Source organism: Pelobates fuscus, chromosome 3 (assembly GCF_036172605.1).
Source record: "Pelobates fuscus isolate aPelFus1 chromosome 3, aPelFus1.pri, whole genome shotgun sequence".
Classification (NCBI taxonomy): domain Eukaryota; kingdom Metazoa; phylum Chordata; class Amphibia; order Anura; family Pelobatidae; genus Pelobates; species Pelobates fuscus.
Window position 1 is genome coordinate 363,511,490 of NC_086319.1, and position 15,053 is coordinate 363,526,542.

Sequence of the window (15,053 nt, forward strand, 5' to 3'; positions counted from 1 at the left end):
TGAGCCTAATTGCAGGGCGGGGCAAGGCTGTCGGGTGAGGACCGGGATAACCCCCCGGTCCATGGGGGAGGGGGGGGGGAGACTGGGTCCGGTCCACTCAAGCTGGGCCTCAGGCTAGGCACTGATGGTAGGATAGCGGGGCAGCGGCCGTCCGCCCCACTCACCACCGGAGAAGGCCCCGACTGCCACATCGATGGTTTCTCCTCCAGGGGACTGCAGCTCAGCGAGCCAGCCTCTCCCTGGATCCAGTGTGTCCCCTGCACTGAGGTTCGTCGCTGCTTATTTTCTTTTAGGCTGTGAATCACGTTTTAATGCCTTAATCTTAGAAATTTGGCTGGAGCCGATCTTGCTTGCGGCCATCCAGTTTGGCGGTCCGGCCCCGCCCCCTGAAATGGCAGTTTTTACATAAAAAAACAACAACAACAAAAAAACTGCAGTGGCAGGCTATACTCACCAGAACAATAAGCTGTAGCTATTATTGTGACAATAGTGTCCCTTTAAACTGAAAAAAAAAAGTTTTCTCTGTGGGTTTGGCATAAATCTTTTATTCCTTGATCAAATCCCAATTTCCCTTTTGTGTTTTCCCTGTTATGCACTTGTATCCTAGTATTAACTAAATTGGTAATTCTGGAACACTGACAAATGTAAAAGTAGTAAAACCGATTCCTTAGCTCAGTTTTTCTTTCTTCTCTTTTAAAGTTTTGTCAGCAACGACAATTTAGGGAGCTTCTGTTTGTTTGTTGTTGTTTTTTCATAGTAACTGTATTTCTTAATTTGGCATGTTTGCCAGGTCCTTAGGCTATGATATAAAGCTTTACCTCAATTTTTTTTCCCACAGTTGGTGAAATGCCTCCCTCCACATCAAACGCAGAGAGCAAACAAGCCAAGAGATGTTGACACAGGCTGTTGTAAAATCCTGCCCGCACTCTACCCCCCCTCTGCTTATCAGACCGGTTCCATTGCCATGTGCATGCATACCTTTCCACCATCTCCTCTGCATACACTTCTGCACTTGCTTGTAATGTTCCCTCTGTACACTTAGCTTCACTGAACCTCGGATGTTTGGTGAACCAGCAATGGATTCTGGAACCCTGACAGTGGTAGTAGCTACTCATGGGGGAGTCTGGGCCGGTAAGGTATACCTATCAACGACTGCTGTTTGTGTTACTTTAAGCTGTTACTCTGTCCCCAGACAATCCAGGTTCTGTACATTCTAGTGCACATCATTAAACTCTGACAACCTTTAATGGGTGTTCCCCTCTTCTCTTAAAATCTTTCAAAATACAATCTACTATACTGCTGGAAAGATGACCCTTCCTCTCCCTCCCTCCGTAAGGTGATTCCCATATTGAAGAAATTAATTATTCAGATTTTTTTTTACCTTAAGTTACCTGATTATGAATGTTTTCCCTGGCGTACCATTTTCCTCTTTTCTGTTTGTCTAATTTTAAACGCAAACAGTTCCCTGTAACACTCTCGTCCTCTCGTAATTATTATGAATGTCAATTATAACCTCCAAAACCAGCAAAACTAGAATGTGCTTGTAACATGTATTGTCTGTTGTTGGATATCTTTCGGTTTTCTGCCATACTCCATGGCATATCACAAAGAAGGTACTTGACATTATTAATCAAAATGCAAAAAGGAAGATTCAATGTCAAAACTGACTTCATAAAGGAAAGCTTACAATGTATGTGATGGATTGACTTGGTATGGAATCCAGTATGGAATCCAGTCTGTGTTCGTTAGCTTAATATCAAGGCAAAAGTTCTCAGTTTGTGAAATTAGAAAGGTCTGTTGCAATTTTGCCATTAGTACACAGAATATATTAAACTAATGGACATTCTATACCTACCATGAACGGCGCGTTTAACTTACATTATTTTTAAGGTATATCCCAATGTTATCGATGTTATTAAGGTTCTGATTTGAAGACTTGGTTGACCTTGCTGGTGTTGTCCTCAAGTTGGTTTCTCCTAGAGATCGATTATCTGAACTCTCAAAAACCCAATGAACAGAGGCTGAAAACAATGACTTGGTTAGGTCCTTCAAGGCAAGAAAAGTTATGGTATCTCTGACAATTAGGGTTCCTGGAGCATTCGGACATATTACTTTTCTTTAGATTAGGTTTGTGGAGCTGAGGTAAGATTTATTGATTTAAGAGGTTTAGGGTTACAATTTAAATTCGAATTGGGGGTAGGCTAGATTTATTACAAATCCTAAACATTTTATCTTTTGTTGCTGTTTAATAGTTCATAACCTACCTTGTAGGATCTCACCAAGCATTTCCTTCATCCACTAATCTTGTGGGTTCATGAGAGATCAGGTAAGCAATTTGAGCCCACATCAGGAACTAATCCTAAAACCCTGAATATAAACGCACAGGAGACACTTTGTAATACACACATCTGTTAGAACCTTAAATCAGCTAATAGTGTATGTAATACTGTGGAAATGATAATACTTGCTCATTGTGTGTATACATACTGTACCGTTTGAGGTTTTCCATCATTCCAGATATGTGGTTTAAGTAAATGTAACCATTAATATAGCATTCCACTTTATTTACTCACATTGTTCTCAGCGTTAAGAGTTATTTCATGATTGGCAAACACTAGAATGAGCTACCTTTTTGTTTTCTCACCTTTGAGTACCGTATATAACATTTTTATTCTGGAAACAAGACCTGATCCCTATTCTTGTACATTAAATATGAACAATACAGGGAAACAAGTAGACTTTTTTTTTTTTTTTACAAACCATGAAATTGCCAACACACAGGTATTGCTAATGAATGCAACATCAAACCTACTAGCCATTTTTTTATGCAAATGTTTAAAATTTACACCAACAGGGTTATAAATAAATTAAAGGGATTCTATAATGCCAGGAATACAAAGCTGTATTCCTGGCACTATCGCTCCCTTTGCCTCCCTCCTGCCCCACCACCAAGGTGAATAAAGGGTTAAAAACACTTTACTTACCTGGTCCCAGAGACGATGTGCCTTGGCGCTAGGTCAACGCTCCACCCCCTCCAACGTCCTGCGAATCAATGCTTTCCTCAGGCAGAGCGTGAGGACGTCCAGCGTCATTTACCAGAGCAAAGGTCCTCTTCGATCCAGGAAATTCCCCCCGTGGCTGTCTGGTAGACAGCCACTGAAGGCAGACTTAGAGCTGCAATGTAAACACTGTAGTTTCTCTGGAATTACAGTGTTTAACACTGCAGCACTAAGTGCAAAAGGGACTCAGCACCCAGACCATTTCAATGAGCTAAAGTGGTCTAGGTGCCTGTAGTGTCCCATTAAATCTAATTGACACAATTTCGATTACAATAGGTGATCTAAAATTCTCGTTCTCTACTATAGTCCTAGCTTATTAAATATAGTCTCAAGTTTGCTATTCGGATTTAATTAATTACTTTTGGACTTTATTATATAACCCTTTATCATGCAAGAAGGATTTCATCACCTCTAACATACCCTAGAGGGGAGATAAGGGCGGAATACCAGTGATTTTTGTTCTCTACCTCCTGGATCTAGTCACCTTACTTTACATACTTCACTATTTGTGATTTTATATCTCTAGATCTCCCAGGTTGTATCCTCTATATCTTGTGTGCTATCCCATTCTTAGTTTCTACTTCACTTCGGAGTTGTATAAATTCTTTTGTATTTGCTTTTTATTATATAACCCTGTTAGTGGCAGCCTATTACATAGGGATTACTGGAAGCAATGCCAGAAACTTTTATATATCACTTGGTATTCATAATAAGACACTAGGAAATTGTAAAAAGCCTTCAAAGCAAAAATAAATGATTCAAGGGTTAGCAGTGTCTTAATATAAATAAGCTTTATACTTAATACATATACGTATGTAAACGGTATAAGAGTTCATCTGATGTAATGGAAAGATGCAAAGAGAGCGAAGAGGCTCAGGAATCAAAGTGAACTTTTAATTGGCTAGTTTGCTTATCTGCAGTTTAAAACAAATACTGTCTGATTGGCATCTGCCTTGCTGCCAGATAGTTCAAATACTATATAAGCTCCGAGACACAAAGTATCCGCTGTGAATTTCCTCACCGCCATTGGTCGTGGTAGCAGTGTTTACCGTAAGAGAGGCTTTTGGTGGTTGATTGGGGCAGGGTATAAAAAATTGTCATGTTTGGCTGTCACCACAATTTTTTTTAATACGTAGCTAAATTCTGATAAAAATACTTCAACTTCTAGAACAGCATTAAAGCCATGACCCGCAGTGGGTCCAAACGGTACAGCCACGGCTGGTTTCTGGTGATTGTTCTTTTTGGATCACGACTCTTGCTTTGGTTTAATAAGCTGTAAATAAAACAGTGCTCGATTGCTAAGGGTGTCTGAAAAAAGGCCTGGTGGAGTCCGAAACGTAATGCCGGTTTGTTCTCATTTGCATATTGAGCTTAGGATTCTGGGAGTATTGTGAAAACATTTTTTGGAATTACTGTGTGGACTTTTCCAAAAGTCTGACTTGAGATATAGAGTTGATGCACTGTAGTATGTTTTCACTATATAGAGAGAGAAACCCATTACTACATTGTATATGAGTAGCCTGTAATGGTAATCACCAATGGAGATAGAGCTAATGTTCAATGTTGAAATCTGAATTCTAAACGGTCAGTCGGTTTAATAGAAGATCGGAATCTTTCATAAGGATATGGTTTCTGTAACACTTAACAGTTTTGCAGGTCTACCTCACTTTTGTTGGTGAATATAAAACCTCAATATTCTTAGAACTTATATTTAGTCGACATACTTCTGTTTGGCTTATATTGAGTGAGGAGCCTTATAAAAGCAATGATTATTTCAAGGAAATCTCTGACCATGAGTGCAGGTAATGGGATAGTCTTAGGCACGTCTGGTATGGTGCCCACAGCACAGAACCGTGGTAGACATGAGACTGGGGAGATTACATTAGGACATTTTGTTACCCTTCCTCTCTTCCTATAATTTATCTATACTTCTGCCAGTAAGATCTCTGTGTGACCTCAGGATAATCAGTGCTGGGATATGATGCACTGCTCTATATGAGGAATCTATGTTGTAGAGCAGGGGTCCTCAAACTTTTTAAACAGGGGGCCAGTTCACGGTCCGTCAGACACTGTTGGGGGCCGGACTATAAAAAATATGAATGAATTTCTATGCACACTACACACACACACACACACACACACACACGCATAAGGACATACATACATAAACAGACAGACACATACATACATATATACGGACATACATAGAGATACATACACACAGACAGACATGAATACATACACACATACTGACATACATACACACATTGCTAATTTTGCTTACCTTTTTTTTGCAGGAGGGTGGCTGTGGCTGATGGGAGTCGGCGTGACCCCCTCGGCCTGGCTCTCTTCCCTCCCGCGTGGAGGGAACTGGGAGGAAGTGACCACCGGCCATCACTTCCTCCCAGCAGTACTTGCAGCTGCGATTTTTTTTTTTTTTAAAGGGGCCCGGTCGCGCTATTGCACGGCCGCAGCGCTGACTGGGCCCCTTAAGATATAGGGCCCATCGGGTGGACCTAAGAACTTGGGCCGGGTTCCGGACCCTGGCGGGCCATAGTTTGAGGACCCCTGTTGTAGGGTTTGTGACAGAAGAGATATAGATTTCCTTTGACAGGATCACCATAGATAAATACCCTAATACCTAAACCAGCTTTGTCTACCTGTCATTGCCGCGGAAGCTTTACCACTAATTTCCAGCAGTAGTAAAGCATACCTCCAAAGTGTCCCTATTTTGAAGGGACAGTCCCTATTTTGGGCCCAAATCCCTCTATGCCTCTTTTCTAGGAGCTCCATATAGTAGATATGTCTGTGTGTATAAGAGACCTTCACAGCAATGTGTCTTTAAACTACAATACATGTGTTTAGAAATCTGGCTGTGTAAATAAGATACATTGTTCTTGTTATAAATTATATTTGAGTTGCATAAATTAAGTCACCTAAAATGTCTCAGAACAGTCCAGCCCCTGTCTCGTCCCTCACACCCCTAAGATTAAAGTGTTCCTCTTTGCCCATTTGAAATGTTGGGTGGTGAGGTCATGGGATATATGTGTGATGTATAAATGCACCTAGCACATGTTCACAATTCCGCCACGTGAATAAAGATACTTAGGATTGCCTGAGAAGTCTCAGCCAGTCCCAATTTAAAGTGGATAACACTGGACACAAATCAGATTTAGCAAATTTATTGCAAAAGAAAAACAATGTAAGGGTTGACTGTTTTATTTTGAATGAAATGTTCTGTATATGTTTAATTGGATGGCTTGGTGTGATGGAGTGCTTTTTAAATATATCATTTTCATATATAATTTGACACTGTCAGCTGCGTTAATGTGCTAAATATACTTGGCAGCATTACATTATTAGCTGCTAAATGGATTTGCTACTTAAACCTGTAAGTAATATACTGTCATTAACATGTTTCCACCTTGTAATGGCTAGCAGAAGACCAGCTGACAGCTCTCGTCTTAGCACCGGTTCAGAGCAGCAGCTGCATAGCAGTTCTATTCGTGTCACAGTAGAGACGGGAGACATGTAATGTAACTGGACATGTGTCTCTTAACCCCATAAGGACAAAGTAACAAAGCGATTGACATTTTTTACCATGCATTTATTCAACTATAATTTCCCTCTATTATTTAGTGTGCCCACATACCGTATATTCTATATATGTTTTTTTTATTCTTTATTTTTGTGAGAAAGTCAAAACCAGACAAATATTATATATTGTAGGCATAAGCAAAATGCATTCATTATGCAGTACATATAAAATAGCTTTATAACATTTAGCAAAAATGGATTTCCCCCAAAAATTTTCAAGTATAGACAAAAAAAAACGTAATCTCTAAGAGAGAAAAGTGACAAAGTAAAGAACGAACAAACAAACAAAGGGAAGAAAATATTTAGGCCTTTTTGTGTAATTCCCCTGAAAGCTACAGTGTGTTTTTCTTATCTATTTTTATTGGTGGTAATCTTTCGCCATGGATCCCAAATTTTCATAAAGGATGGGATTGAATGTCTGATTTTTTTAAATGAGTTCATCCATGAGTAAATTATAATTTTTAAAATGACTTTACTTATTGGGGGAATGTCTGTTTTCAACCATCCAGCTGCAATAACTCTACGGGCTGCTAATGTAATGGAATATAGTAGTTTTTGTGAATGCTTGGGAATCCCCTCTATAGGTCTAGAGTTTAAGAATATTCAAATCGGGAATTAAATTGATCTTTGAAAAACAGCCTCTATAAGATCTTTTACTAGTTTCTGAAAATTACTAATTTGCTCCTGTGAGAGCACGCAAACTGATATTTTAGACGCTGTTTACTAGATATCCGTCCACACTCCCATCTCTGGGGCTTCACCTAAATCTGATTCCCATTGTGACACATTGATGGTTCCTGACTTAGATAAAAGAATAAAGTTGAAATTAGACCTTTCTTACATCTTCCTGAAATACACAATTTTTCAAAAAATGAAGGTATATTCTGCGCTGCGCTCCTTATAGCCTAAGTCTGAGCAAAATGTCTAAGCTGAATATATTGAAAACAATCTCTGACCATCAGACATGTCTTTGAATTTAAGTCTTCAAAAGAGACCATCTTCCCACCTGGCCATAGATGTTGGCATCTAAGAATGCCTGGCCTTTTTCTAAATTTTTCAAATCATGCGGTCTCATGCCCGGAGTTAACTGCCTATTCCGTAGAACTGGGGTAAGAGGAGAGGGATTATTGGCGAGAGTATACATCATTTTAAATTTATCCCAGATATGTAATGAATTTAAAATTGAGGGGCACGATGTTCCCGAGGCTATTCTAGGTGGTTTGTCCAGCCACAAACAACATGATGGTAAATCTGACATCATGAAATATGATTCAATCTCGACCCAACGATGATCTAATGGATTAGTGTGCCACACCACAACTTGAGACAATCGGGCCGCATAATAAGCAGATTTGGAAGGCCTACGCCTCCTTTGTTTCTGGGTCTATATAGAAGATTCCTGGCTAATCTATGATGCTTATTTTGCCAGATAAATGTATCTATAGTTTTCTGAAGGCCATCTAAATCACTCTTGGGAATTTTGAGAGGCAATGCCTGAAATAAAAATAATATTCTAGGCAAGATATTAATTTTGATACAGTGGATTCTACCAATCCATGAAATGGGCTTATCAATCCATCCTTCCAAATCTTTCTTTAGAAAGATATATTCTATATCACTCATAGAAAAAAATTTAAATTGTCTGTTTCACTCCTCCGAATGGTATTTTTGTGTATTCCTCATTCTCGGGTTCTCTACTAGAGGTCTGATATTTTTAGGGTTCTACACAGTGTCTTAGCTGTTCCTAGAACGGCACACTTCTGGACAGATATCTCAATTGTCCCACCTGGAATCTGCTTGAGCCACTCTCCTTACTTGTGGGTTACAGCTCTGAGTGCTTCTATCACAAGTAGTATTACTACTAATGCCTTCACTTTCCACATCCTTTCTTGCTCCTCTTTTAGTCCTTGGAATTTGTTCAACTTCCCATGTTCCTTATTCCTGATGTTATGGTCCCTGGGTATTGCCACATCCACCACCACTGCAGTCTTCCATTCCTTGTCTACCACCACGATGTTGAGTTGGTTGACCAGTGTTTGCTTGCTTGTCTGTCAAGATCTGAAAGTCTCAAATGATCTTAGCCACAGGATTTTTGATATCCTCACACACAATTACATTTCCACTGTGAATTTTGTAAGTGTTTACCATGTATGTGGTATTGAGAGGGTTTTATGACAGTGACGATGAAACCAGGGATCTACTCATTTCAGCTGACCCACCTTGTGCTTTGTCACATTTGGGACATTTGTGGTACATGTCTATAAGAATTATCCCAGTAACAACATACATTTTAGGAAAAGCACACTTATGAAGGGATTTTATGTGGCCATTTGATCATTAATTTCTTTATGTATTAGAGATAATATTTGTCTTTACATTTTTTACGCACATACAGTGATTTTCGTGTTAATCTCAATAAGCTCAGATATAAGCTGGATGTGTACTATACAGTGTACATCAACGTGAGCACAACACTGTTATATACTATACTATACTGGTGGCACATTGGGACCTGGCAAAACTTTGGTTCTCTGGACGTTTTAATTCTTAGTAAATTTAGGGACACAAATTTGATGGATGACTTAACTGCCAAAGTCCATGGGTCCTGCCATAAGATTTAAGGCCTAGAGCTTGCTAATTCCTATCACAATGATTTCCAATATTAAGTCACAATGGCTTCCTGGTTGCAACGATTCTCTGGACACAGAGTCCATCCCCTCCTCCTCCTTTTCTAGTGTTTCTTTTTTTTCTCTTCATATGGTTATATAAAACTGTATTCAATGGCACATGTATCAGATTGTCAAACTTGGGTTGTTGTTTGTCTGTATTACCTGCCATTAGCTTAAATAACTAGGGCTATTTACTAAAGTAAATTTAAAATGTAAGGCTAGAGTAGCCTAACTAAAAGCGTAGCTGATTTGGATAATTTTTCCATCTAGGCTATTTTGACTTCAAAGGGACACTATAAGCACTGAAACATCTTTAGTTTAATGAAGCAGTTTTACTGTATAGATCATGCCCCTGAAATCTCACTGCTCAATTCTCTGCCATTTAGGAATTAAATCACTTTGCTTATGCAGCTCTAGCCTCGCCTCCTCTGCAGGTGACTTACACAGCCTTCCTAAATACTTCCTGTAAAGAGAACTAATGTTTAAACTTACTTTATTGCACATTCTCTTTTCATTTAAAATGTATCTCTTGCTCTGTTAATTGGTTTATAGACCCTACGGGAGCCTTCTGTGTGTGATTAAAGTGTAATTTACAGAGCAGGAGATGAAAACTTATAAAGTAAGTTAATATCTGATTTGGAATTGGAACAATTTTTCATGCGGGCTGTATGAATCACAGACAGGGGAGGTGTGGCTTGGGCTGCTTAAACTAAAACAAAAGTGTTTTAACTCCTAAATGGCAGAATTGAACAATGAGACTTCAGGGGCATGATCTATACACCCAAACTGCTTTGTGAAGTTAAATTTGTTTTGGTGCTTAACCCTGAAAATCTTGAGGAAAAAAATAGGAAATGATAATGTCCTTATTTTGACAGTGTTCTTTATTAGGCCTGTGTCTCATTTTAGGGCACCTTAGCAAACAGCCAATGCATGTTACACAATGGAGCCATTCATTATTAAAACATAGACAACCCCAGGATATCTTATATGATTTATATTAATTGGTCCGTTTTGTCTCAATATCTGTCAAATTTAGTTGGTGTATTGGAATCTTTATATTATTTCTCTGACTCATACAATGTAAGTTATATTGAGATATATTCTCCAAGTACATTAATAACCCCCTGTCCAGATGTGTTGGTTTCTATTTTTTGGTGATGGCTGCTGCCCAGTCTGCCTTCGTCAAACTTGTTTTCCTGGTACTGTAGTATTAAAAGGTCCCCCCTACCCTCACGGCCCCCCCTCCCGCCGGGCTCTAGGGGGACGAAGGGGTTAAATTCTTACCTTTCTCCAGCGCCGGGCTCCCTCGGCGCTGGGGACTCTCCTCCTCCTTCGGTCGTCATCGGCTGAATGCGCATGCGCGGCAAGAGCCACGCGCGCATTCAGTCAGTCCATAGGAAAGCATTCTCAATGCTTTCCTATGGCCACTGGCGTCTTCTGACTGTGAAAATCAGTGAGAAGCGCGGAAGCGCCTCTAGCGGCTGTCAATGAGACAGCCACTAGAGGCTGGATTAACCCATTTGTAAACATAGCAGTTTCTCTGAAACTGCTATGTTTACAACAGGCAGGGTTAAACCTAGATGGACCTTGCACCCAGACCACTTCATTAAGCTTAAGTGGTCCTTTAACAATGGGTAGCTCTTCCACTACCATCCAACAAGACTTCTGTCCCATGTCTCATTATTAGGTTCTAAAACGCATGCATTAAATTCACAAAAGGAACAGAATGTCAAATCTAAAATGGAATGTAGCCAGGAAAACCATGTTGTGATCAATACAGATCCTTAGACACCAGGACAAATCAAGCAAATGCTACTGAGATTCTTTTTAGTTGGAGCCAGACAGAAAGACAGTACAATTATGGTGGGGGGAACCTATTAATACTATAGTGCCAGGAAAACGAGTTTGACGAAGGCAGACTGGGCAGCAGCAGATGAAAATGAAGGAAAGGGACCTCAGTTAAGAAAAAGAAATAAATGAGTCATTTATTACACGTGCGTTTACAGAGGAAGAGGTTCTATTTCAACTGTCAAAAGTAAAGACAAATAAGTCAATGGGAACTGATGGAATACACCCAAAGCTATTAAAATAGCTTAGTGGTGTACTAGCAAAACCATTAACAGATTTATTTAACCAATCATTGATAACAGGAGTAGTCCCAGAAGATTGGAAGTTGGCGAATATTGTGCCCATTCACAAGAAAGGTAATAGGGAGGAGTCAGGCAACTATAGGCCAGTAAGCCAGGACCCCTGGAGTGATGGGCCTGGTTGCAGCTGCAACCCCAGCGACTGCGGTAGTTCCGCCAGTGCACCTGTCTCAACTCAATGCAATCAATCCCAACAGCAACTCAGAAGCCTCTTCCAGAGACTCACATTAGCTTGTAACAACACTTGATGGTCCCAAAGCTAGGAAAACATCTTAAAAGGTGGTCTAAGCATGATACCTGCCTTAAAGAAGCGTCTGAGAATAGGATCCAAAGCCCACCTAACTCCTGTAAGAGCCGAAATGGAGTCCTTGAGATTATTTAGTACACATTCTTTCTCCAGCCCTGTCATCTGTTGAGAAATGGTTTTCTACATGTGTCGGCAGTAAGTAGTTAGACTGTACTGCTCTGTTTACGTCTTCAGATGTAGTTGAGTGGAGTTGTGTGTTAGGAAGACCTCTGAGACAGTATTATTGAAACGCCAGCAGTAAGTAATGAGACATAAGCCTGATTCCGGTGACTGGAAATATAAATGTATCAGAAGTATAACATAAATAATGAAATACAAGATGAACTTGGACATTGCAAACGCTGAGAGTAAAAGCAATACATTTGTTTGTTGGAGTTGTTGGTCATCAGATCTACTGCAGGAATAGTCATTCTGTTGACCAGTTTGCAATACATCTTGGAATCAAACCACCTTACTGAATCATACAAGGGATTCTGCCTCATAAACTCTGTCAATGACTTCTGTTTGCTAGGAAGATAGCTAGAATTATTTAAAATTCTTTTGAGCCCATTTCCATATTTGTTTGAGTACTCTGAGAGTACGAAGACATCTGGCATGCCTTGATAGTTTAAGTAAGTGATACTGCCCAGTTGTCTATCCTTATACAAATTCACAAGGTGATAATCGTAGGGCTGAAGAGCAACAATGTTGGAAGGACAGTGTATTATTGAAAGAGTCAACCAAGGATCCTGAGAATACTGATGTCTGAAATTAGTTCCTCACTTCAACTATTGGCATTTGTTGGAATACTTTACCATGCTATGGTAGCATATTAAAGGGGAATCCCTTTATCCAACATCACCATTCTAGTCTACTACAGTGGTTCTTCAAGATGAATGTTTTTGAAAGTTTCATTGTCAAAGCAGAGACCTCTGAGGCACACTCGGGTTCTACTGGGCATAATGTACCAGGTTTGTAGTGGATGACATAGTGCATAGTAAAACATCAAGGTTATTCCTTGAGAAAGGCACTAGAAGCTGTGCCGAAACGTTGGGGTTTTGTTCTGTACACGTGTCCAGCCCTTTGAGGTAATATGCATGTGAGCTTTTATGCCGGTTTGATTTAGAGCATATTTTATAGTCTCTGTCACTGGTTGTTATAGAGTTGTTGTATTTTTGTTTGATTTATTTTGTATATTAAAGAGATTTGAATTATTAACGAAGATGTGTATCTTTTTGTATATAGTAATATGATGTTTGGCATTAAGGGATGCCTCGTTAAGATAGCATCTATAGATGTTATGTGAATTGCAGCCACTTTCCAATTGAATTTGTTTAGTTACGAATAGTGCATCGTAAACTCATGATTGTTCAGGCTCAGACCTCGGATAGACATCCCCTTCACATATAGCTGGACAGATTCATCTCGGGTAGTGAAACGGATTCCTAGAAATAATCTTTTCTGAGCAGATATCAGATAGCATTTCTCATTTTTTACTGATGAGCCATCCAAAACTTAGTTACAATTTAAATCACTTGATCTTGATGATGGATAAATGTTGTTTGAGCCATGGTGACTAAAATGCATAGCTCAGAATTTGAAATCATAGACATTGTTTATCTCCTCAATAGATGGGGACGTAACGGTAAGCAGCTTTGAGATTGATGGGAATCATCAATGCTTTTTCTACGAAGAGATCATAAATGCCAGGGTCGCCATTCAGAAGGAATTTGTTTCCTTAAGTTGAACATTGAAAAGATTCAAGTTTTGGTGACATAAGAAACAAGGAGGAATAAACCCTTTAAAAAAATATTTCTTCTCTTGCAATTGGACAAATGTCTTCCATTTCTAAAGCAAAAATTCTATACTGTCCGGGTCCTTGTATTTTCTTACAATTGTCTTCATGAGACTGAATTCTATATTCTATTTGTTTTGGACTGTAGACTGTACCCAGCTATCTTGTAGTGAACTGAAAACCGCATTGCAGACTCTAGTATAAAACTTGCCAAACTAACTCATACTTAAGCTGGAGATTTTAAATTTTTTTTTTAATGGTTATTTTTTAATTACATTTAGCATTTTCGTTTTCAGTTCTCTCCAATTTGGTGTTTGGTGTATATCCCCTAGGGTTTCATGAAAATTCCATTGTGTCCATTCTATATTAAAATAGGAACATAAGTACTGACTGCGAAGAACCTGGATGTTTGAACGTATCATGTTTTGTGATAAAAGTAAACGTCAAGGCTTGAACAGAAACAGTGTGTGCTCTGTGCTTTGCACACATCAAAATTGAATGTTAGTGCTATTGTTAGGGATTGTGTGCTATTACTGCTCTTTGAATAGAACTTCTGAATATTACAAAGAAAACCACTTCTTGTTTGCAGCATTGGGTCTGATGATCTGGTCTCTCAAATAATCCTGTATCCCAGCCCCATTTATTTTACTGTACTGCAGCTAATCTCCTCCAGTTTTTATTCTCTGCTCCCTCCCGCTTATCTAGACTCATTGTGCCTCACTGTTTCCCTCCCTCCATCTCACTATTTTCATTCTTTAATCTTTTTATTATCTTGTGTTTGCAGGCTCCACTCTCTGGCCATCTCTCTCTGCTCGCTAGACTTTCCAGAATCCTTGGCGCACGCAGAAAAGTCCTTTTATCAGTCATTCTGGTATTAACGAGAACTATGACTCAAAATAATAAGAAATTGCTACACAAATCAGCTGACAATAGGTGGTTTTATGCACTGTTATGGGGTGTGATTAGGGGGGCATTCGTGGTAGTTCTTTCTAATTGTTCACTGTGTCTAACGTTTTGCAAAATGTGTGTGTATTTTCTGCAATTCGTGCGGAGCTAGGTACATGGACTGGGAAAGTAGGACAGTGCAACAGATATAGGACAATCTAACGGCATTTTTGGTGTGGCTTTCTTTATCAGTACTTACCGAATGCTCTCAATACCTAAGTGGTCTGGGCCTCTATATATGGCTGTCTTTAACTATAGCTATGAACAAGTTGTATGACATTCTCTTGTACTTGGTCTGTGACATATATTTTTCCTTAAGGCTCAATTAAATGTTTTTATTTTTTTTAAAGAGGTCTTCTAGGTTGTAGTCCAAACGGGACATACAATATCCCAAGGCTTTTCCACAGTTCCCTTGACAAGTCCTATACTAGTTAGAAAGTCTCTAGTAGGAGAATAGTGACAAAACGCATCAGGGACTTACAGAGAATACCATCAGCTTACAAGGTACCAGGTTACTTAATTTCAGTAGAGAACGAGAATCATTTTTGGGAAGAG

The 15,053-nt window shown here is 39.3% G+C and overlaps 1 protein-coding gene across 2 annotated transcripts in view; it reads left to right on the forward strand.

Moving 5' to 3' along the window:
* The first annotated feature begins 992 nt into the window (after positions 1-992).
* The window catches only part of LOC134601407 (synaptotagmin-5-like), a 64,528-nt gene continuing 50,467 nt past the window's right edge, over positions 993-15,053 (forward strand). The window contains exon 1 of one of the 2 annotated variants that reach the window (XM_063445888.1): positions 993-1,136. In XM_063445888.1, the coding sequence (XP_063301958.1) occupies positions 1,059-1,136 (78 nt within the window). In that variant the 5' untranslated portion in view covers positions 993-1,058. The remainder of the gene's footprint in view (positions 1,137-15,053) is intronic. The other variant, XM_063445887.1, reaches the window with a different exon arrangement.